The sequence below is a fragment of the Indicator indicator genome, chromosome 10, assembly GCF_027791375.1.
Source record: "Indicator indicator isolate 239-I01 chromosome 10, UM_Iind_1.1, whole genome shotgun sequence".
In the NCBI taxonomy this organism is placed as follows: Eukaryota; Metazoa; Chordata; class Aves; order Piciformes; family Indicatoridae; genus Indicator; species Indicator indicator.
Window position 1 is genome coordinate 32,520,802 of NC_072019.1, and position 8,095 is coordinate 32,528,896.

Genomic DNA, 8,095 nt, shown 5'->3' on the forward strand with positions numbered 1-8,095 from the left:
GTGGCATAACGATGACTTTTTCAGGGAATTGGCTTACCAAAGCCAGACAGCATAACCAGTGGTGTTTTCTTGAATCTTGAATTTAGAAGTTTGCTTCCTCCCCTTATTTATGCTAAAACTCTGAGGCCTTTCCTCATGACCAATTCAAGCATTGTACATTTAGTTTGAAGCATCAAGTTGAAGTAGGGAATGCCTCTCACAGGGTAATGGAAAAGAAGGATCTGAATGATGGAGCACAGTTAGTGTTTATCCTTACTGATCTGATCCACATTTACTTTATATCATTTTGATAAAGCACTTGAAGTGTTGTTGCAGTACACTGGAAAGAGGTTTGGTGCACATGAGTGTTTATTTGCAAAGAGCATGTTTTACACCTTGTCATTTCTTTGAAGACTTTATATCAATCTAAAAAAGAAAATAACCTCACATTTCCACTTGATTGGATTTAACAACCCGTTTCACAAGCCTTTGGACTACTTGGTGTGCTTTGTAGAGTGCTGTATGCAACACTTGTGCTGATAGGTGCATTTTGTGTTTGTTTTTAGACGACTTGTGTGTGTTTCGTAAAACATGCTTTATTTTAAAATTAGGGCTTCCTGTTGCAGCTGTTCCAGGAGCTCTGAGTCCTTTGGCTATTCCAAATGCTGCTGCTGCAGCTGCAGCTGCTGCTGCTGGCCGTGTGGGAATGCCTGGAGTTTCAGCTGGTGGCAACACAGTCCTCCTGGTCAGCAATTTAAATGAAGAGGTCAGTGAAACAATGTAGTGTCTGTGCCCTCTCCCCTTAGTCACCCTTCATTTGTCAGTATTTTATAATTTCTTTGCATTTAGCCTCGTTACTTTTGGATTTTAAGATCAGAGTAGTTCTGCTCTTTTTGTTTGGTTGGTTTTTTTTAATATTACAAAGTTAATTTTTCAAGCCATTATTGTTAAATACTTTTGTTTTCCCAGGTAGCTAACAGCTGTAAATACCCTTTGATAGTCAGCTACCTGATTTTTTTCTCAGAAAAATGTGGTAACTGCTGCTCGTTTGACGTTTGAATTGAAAGCTTTATTATTTTTTTTTCAAAGCAGCAACTCTGCTTTCTGTTGTAATTAGAATCACATCAAGTAGAACTTCTGTTTTGTTTCTCCTGATTACTATTTCATTTCATGCTTGTATCTCCCATTTTGAGGTCTTAATTTACGAGAACTGCTCTAACACATTTTTCTTTGAAGGTTCTCCCAATGATCTTGACGAGGCACTCTCCCAGTTTCCCTTAGTCAATTTTTTTTTCTTTGCAGTTACTCATTTGCCCTTGGGGGAAAAAAAAAAATTGAGAAAACAATTGGCCAGGCCTTTTCAAGTTAACTGTATCTTTCTTGCTAACTGGGCAGTGTAAAGGGGTTTTAGTTTTGAGTTACCATCCTTTACATTTTATTTTGATGGCTGTGAACGCCGGTATGAAATGTGGGAAGTTTGTATCAGTTAAGCTGTTCCGTTTTTAGCTGGCCTCTGTCACTGTAAATCATTAAGCTTTTTTTTTTTTTTTTTTTTTTATGGTCTGGTACTATTTTGTTATCCACAGTCTTGCATGTGAAAATGTTTTGGGTCAGAGTGCCATTGTGAAAGATTTTATTTTTTTTTGCCTGCATTTCATAGCCAGCCATGCTTACGCAGTTTAAAGTTCCACATTTAAAATTTCTATTGCATGCTTTTTTTAAATTTATGTTCACGTTGAGATGAAATGCTGTAGTTTACTCTTTATATGAATGTACTTTACCCATATTTGTCTTGGGTGACTACATTTACTCAGTTTTTCTTGTACAGTACATAAACCAACCATTTTCTGACCAAATTCCTGCATTTCCTATGTACTGACCTATATTTTATTTTTTTTTTGTTCCCCACTTCCTTATTTTTTTTTCTCTTCTGCATTGCTGTATTCCCTTCCCCATTTCATCCTTTTCCCTTTGTGTTCAACTTCCCTTTCCTTGTCTTTACCCAAATTCCCATGCCCTTCCCTGTCTTACCCTTCTCGTCTTCGTCTACGTTCCCTGTCTTTCATTCCCTATGTTCATGCTTCTGTGCTTGAACAAAATGTTCCTCGGACCAACTTGCCCCAATTAACCGCCTTGAAACCATGATCCATGACCACCTCACCATTCTGCGGGAACCACCCTTCGTTATGGATGATCTGTTCATCTCCGCTCTTCCTCGACTCTTCTCTCTTCTTGTCTTACGCTGCTTGCTCTTCTCTCCTTCTAAAGATGGTTACGCCCCAAAGTCTGTTTACCCTCTTCGGTATGTTATTGTTAGCACTATACTTTTATTATTGATTTGGCTTTGGTTTTTGGTTTGGTTTGATTTTGGTTTTCTTTGGTTTTTTGGTTCCTTTTTTTTTGGTTGTTGTTCTTTTTTTTTTCTTTTGGTTGGTTTTATTTTGTTTCATCTTAATTCTTACTCGTAGCTAGCACTTTGGCTTAAAGTTGAATAGTAAATCTGTTGCTGTTTTTATTTTGCTGTTTAAAACTCTCCATAGACACAGTTTTGGTTTGTTTTTTTGTTTTTTGTTTTTTTTTTCTTTTAATGCATGCTAATATATTTTTGCATGGTTGTTAATTTAATATCATTCACATAGCTTTGAGGGTTTATCAGAAATTATTCTTTTCAAAATTCACTATTCGAAATCTTTATCTCCTTTATTCATTTGTGAGAGTGTTGAGTTTGAGTGAGTGATCTTGTTGCTGTCTGGATGTTCCATTGCTATGTCAGAAGATACTGCTTAGATGACCAGCTTTAAAATGCACTTTTTCTTTTGGGCTACCTGTGGCTTTGAAAAGGTGTTTATGGTGATGTGCAGCGTGTGAAGATTTTGTACAATAAGAAAGACAGTGCTCTTATACAGATGGCTGATGGAAACCAGTCACAGCTGGGTAAGATTAGTTTTCTTTTTATATTCCTGTTAGTCTAAGTACTTTGAATTGTGCTGTGTAAAATCAGGTGAACTTAATCATGGTTACATTTGCCAGTTTTGTGTTGTATCCTTGTTGCTCATCAGATCCAGAACTTCATTGCCTGTGTCTGAATTCAAAGAGCAGACAGAAATACCTTTATTCCCAAAGGAAGTAAAATAAGAGTCTCTTGTTGAATGGGAGAGAAATACAGAAATTGTGTTCAAAAATATGCAGGAAAATACAGAATACATGAATCCTTAACACCTAATACATATACAAGGTACATAGAAACCCCAAAAAAACCTTCTCCCAACCAGACTAAACCACAAATCCTCAGTTGCTTGTCTCTTCCTCTCCCCACCCGGGGTCGAAACATCAGCCCCAGGACTCTTTCTTCCCCCCGATTGCTAGGCTGGATGCAGGCTGGCCAGGCCTGAAACTGCCTCTCCCTGGTCCCTGGCATTAGACCTAAACAGGCCAAGATTGTACAGTAAAAATTAGTCAGTCCTTGAAGGCCACAGATAAAATTAGAGCCATCCTCCCCCCATGCCAGATAAGGTAGCTCACTGTGTCCAGGGGGGAGAAAGGGAAGAAAGAGAGAGACAATAACTTTGCAGCCGTATTTATAGAGATGCAGCATTATAGGATTGAATAGCAAAGTTGCAATTTTCCGGTCCTTTCCCTGGACCTTTCTGATCCTCTTGGAGGACTCAACTCTGGTTTTGTTTTTGTTTGTTATTTTTTTAAAAAGGCACCTGCCTCAAACCATGACAACTTGTTTTCCAGAACATCTGCGCAATGTGCTAAGTGAATGAAGCATCTGAATCGTACATGATGGCCTTTAAATAATTTTAAATACTCACCCAGTTCCTGCAGACCTAGTTTCATAGATTCATACAATGGTTTGGGTTGGAAGGGACCTTCAAGATCTAGTTCCAAGCCCTCTGCTATGGGCAGGGACACCTTCCACTAGACCAGATTGCTCAAGGTCCCATCCAGCCTGGCCTTGAACACCTCTAGGGAGCAGCCATAACACATTTAAATCACATTTTTCCCTGTGACACCATCACCACCACCACAGCACTGTGAGCAAAGGCCAGCACCTACCTATGTGTTGATTCCAGTCTTTCAGCTCGTTGACCCTTTGCTTTACGTGGGTGTTTTCGTGTTTGCTTGTGTGGTGCACCACAAACTATGGAGAAGTGACACTGAATTGAGTAAACCTCCTGTCTTTTTCAGCCATGAGCCATCTGAACGGGCAAAAGATGTATGGGAAGATTATCCGGGTTACCCTTTCTAAACACCAGACAGTACAACTACCTCGGGAGGGGCTTGACGACCAAGGACTGACAAAAGATTTTGGTAATTCACCTCTGCATCGCTTCAAAAAGCCAGGCTCAAAAAACTTTCAGAACATATTCCCTCCTTCTGCAACGCTTCACCTCTCCAATATTCCGTAAGTGTCGGCTCTTCCTAAGCCAGGGGTGTGAATGGGAACCACGACACATGGAACTGACCTGGGGAGAGAAGACTGAGAGGGGATCTGATCAATGTCTATCAACATCAGAGGGGTGGCTGTCAAGTGGAGGGGGCCAGGCTCTTTTGGGTGGTGCACAGGAATAAGCTAAGGAACAATGGGTACAAACTTGAACACAGAAGGTTTCATCTCAACATGAGGAGAAACTTCTTTGCAGTGAGGCTGACAGAGCCCTGGAGCAGGCTGCCCAGAGAGGTTGTGGAGTCTCCTTCTCTGGAAGACTTTCAAGATCCACCTGGATGCATTCCTGGGTGATCCTGCTTTAGCAGGGGGGTTGGAACCAATGATATCTGAATGTCCCTTCCAAACTCTAACATTCTGTGATTCTGTGACTGACAGTTTCTTGCTTCTGCTTTTCTTTGTCTGTTTATAGACCATCGGTAGCAGAAGAGGATCTCCGCACACTGTTTGCTAACACTGGAGGCACTGTGAAAGCATTTAAATTTTTCCAGTAAGTAATTTTTCTGCACTTAACTTTTAAGAAAGTGGGTTTGCAGCACGTCTGAAGGAAATGTGCATAGAGGATAGCAAGTGTTAAGCACCACCCCTGTACTGTTTGAGTTCCTAATCCACTCTTTTGTTTCAGAAGAGATCACAAGATGGCTCTTCTTCAGATGTCAACAGTGGAAGAAGCTATTCAGGCTTTGATTGATCTTCACAATTACAATCTGGGAGAAAATCACCATCTGAGAGTTTCTTTCTCAAAGTCAACTATTTAAAAAGGCAGATTGAAAAGGAGGGTATATTGTATTGTTTGGTGTTGTCACCTATTGACTGTTCAGGAAAGTGGGGACCAGAGTTTGTCTTCTGTTTTTCTTTTTTTCTTTTGTTTTTCTTTTGTTTTTCATTCTGTTACCATTCCTTGGTTTAAAAAAAAATAGAATTAAAAAAACCAAACCTCTGAAGAAGCAGTGATGCTAACTGCTGTTACTCAGCTGTTGTTTAGGTACACCATCGTTTTGTTTCAAAGATTTCAAGTTGATACCACAGTTTTTCAACGTGCCTTAAAAAAGGAAAACTAGTACTGCTGGAATTGCATAACTAGTGGAAAAAAAGCAAATTTGGTTGTCTGGGGCACATTGTTACATGATAATTTAAATATGTTTAGGCAGGAGTGTGTAAAAAGGTTAAGCTTTTGTTTCTCCTGCTTGATAGATTTTTTTTTTTTTTTTAATCTGCTGGCTTGTCACTTATTTTTCTTGGAGTAAGATCTGCTGAAAGAGTAAAATGAGGCTATTTGAGTTCTGATTTTTTGCTTTGTGCTCTTTCTGGTTTTGCTTTTGTTTTTTTTTTTTTAAAGCCTTTTGTATTTCATGGTTCTGGTCTAGATTCAGTTCTGAATGTAGGCATTAGTTAAAATTAACAAGGTACAGAATATTAATTTCTTAAAGGACAGAAAGCGACTTCTGTGACTTTGAGCCCTACGTGAAGAGCATTGTGGAATCTTAACCTTTTTGTACACACTCTTGTGGGATGTATCATATAAATGTCAGCACTAAGTAATGTCCTTGTTTGTGGCTGAATATTTTTCATAGATGTTTTTTGAAGTTGACATGACTTATGTGCATTTCAATATATCTTGGCATCTTTAGTTTGTAATTAAGATATGGAATATGGTTGTGGATTTCTGAGCATGTACAGACTGGTCAAGCTAGTTGAGGACTGGTGCATGTATTTTTCAGTGCTGAAGGAAGTGGGCTGCAAGTGCTTGCAGGAAATTTTGTGGCAGTTTTTCTAAAACTGACAACCAGGTGGGACCAAAGTTTATGTGCCTTTAGTCTTAATTTACCTTGCATTGTAATATTCAGTTTTAATAAATCTCTTCAGAATATTTTGTATTTAGAAACTGATCTGACTTTACTATGAACATGACTCAGAATCTACAGACCCAGTTAATTTGCAAGCAGTTCTGTCAGCCTGAACTGCTACCTCGATTCTGTTTGAATGACCAATACTTTTTGAAATTGATGTACTTAGTTTAAAGATCCATAGATTCTGTTACTATATAGAAAAAAGAAAACAAACAAACAAATGGTCATGTATATTTTCTATTAGTTGAGTTTTTACATCTTTAGAATTGTAAAGTTCAGTATAGTTTGAAAGTGGCACAATTAAAAATTAATTTTCTAACAAAGTTGGGAGGTTTGATGGTTGTTTAATTTCTGTTTGTGTGTACTCTGCTTACCTCTGTAGCATGCTCAATAAACACTTCTGTAGCTCTGTATTCACCTTTTCTGTCTTTCTCTGCTGCTTCCTATCTCTTCTCTCCTTTGTTTTTCACTTCTACTGTGCTTCTGAATTCATGTTTATTCTCTGCCAGGGTGGGAAAAGCATAATATTAAAACCCACAATTTGTCTTTTTACCATAAATCTGGTGCTGTGAAAAATGCCAGCTCTTCATTTTCAGAAAGCTAGAGACCCCTTTGCAGGCATATGTGTGCATATTAAATGTTTCCCACCCTGTTGTAACTTACTGCTTTACAGACATAACTTTTATTGTAGTTTGTTAGCTCTCTCTTTCTATCTTTTCAGTTTTGAAGCAGTTTTCTGCACTAATAGATCTCTCAGGTTTGCCATTCTCTTGCTGCAGTTTCATCTTTCATTTTTTTTGTGTCTGCTAAAGATTTTTTCTACTAATCATACAGGACATTCATGGATTGAAGTAACCAAGTTTTTAATGTTAGTTAGTTAGTGGACCATGCATATTCCAGCCCAGGATGTTTCATCTTTTCAGAGCCATGGGTTCAAATGAATGTAAAACCAGTTTGAGCACTTTAATAGAGTGTTTTCCATATTACTTTGAGCTGATTGCTATGGTTTGGTTTTTTCCCCACCTTGATTAGAAATGGGCTTCAAACTTTTACACAGTCCCTTTTTAAGAGTAACTTTATGATCCTTGAAGCATTGCTTTGGTAAAATCTGTCAGTATTCAATTTGAAGCATTTCTCTGTCACTTCTCCAGTACAACTACTGCAGTTTTACTGATGTCAGATTACTTTGTGACCTGACTTCTGTTCTTTGGGGGTTGGTGTTCAAATCAATAAATAGCTGTCAGCTTTAAAGGTCATAGTATAACACAGGAGGCTTGCGTTAGTCTTCAATACATGAAATAAAGTGTTAGGCTCTCGCCTGCTTTGTCAGACATGCAGCCAAGAGACGACTTCAGCTGTATTCCAGATACCACAGTGATCACCCAGTCTAGTAGGTCACATTCATCCATACATGAAACTCACGATTCAACATCTGTCTACAATTCAGGCACCCAAATGCATTGCTGTGGCTGTCTCCCAGTTGAGCAGTAGTTCAGGATCCACTCGAGCCCGTTTTCCTGTTCCAGCCTTCGAAAAATGAAGGCATGTCTGATTTCCTGTTGCCTATCAGAATGTGCTTGCATGTTTCTGGTAGAAACATGAATTGCAATTGACCATTCCCTGGGTTCAGCTTGTGCTGATCTGTTTCCAGTTGACAACATCTGTATTTGATGGCCCTACAGTGATTGCTGTGTGTACAATTCTGAAAGGACTTCAAACATCTGCAGTGTTCAGTGTTTACAAACACAGAGGTTTTGGTAAAACTGTAACTTACTCATTTCTTGCCAGGCTTATTTCCTTAATTTTTTTTTCT

General features: G+C 38.7%; 1 protein-coding gene across 6 annotated transcripts in view; it reads left to right on the forward strand.

The window, feature by feature from the left end:
* The window catches only part of PTBP2 (polypyrimidine tract binding protein 2), a 57,065-nt gene extending 51,334 nt beyond the window's left edge, over window positions 1–5,731 (forward strand). For 2 of the 6 annotated variants that reach the window (XM_054384661.1, XM_054384664.1), the window contains 6 exons: window positions 606–745; window positions 2,248–2,281; window positions 2,821–2,913; window positions 4,174–4,390; window positions 4,845–4,922; window positions 5,061–5,731. In XM_054384661.1, the coding sequence (XP_054240636.1) occupies window positions 606–745; window positions 2,248–2,281; window positions 2,821–2,913; window positions 4,174–4,390; window positions 4,845–4,922; window positions 5,061–5,190 (692 nt within the window). In that variant the 3' untranslated portion in view covers window positions 5,191–5,731. Of the gene's footprint in view, window positions 1–590; window positions 746–2,247; window positions 2,282–2,820; window positions 2,914–4,173; window positions 4,391–4,844; window positions 4,923–5,057 lie in introns of all 6 variants that reach the window. The other 4 variants (XM_054384665.1, XM_054384663.1, XM_054384660.1 and 1 more) reach the window with 3 other exon arrangements.
* Window positions 5,732–8,095: the final 2,364 nt, after the last annotated feature.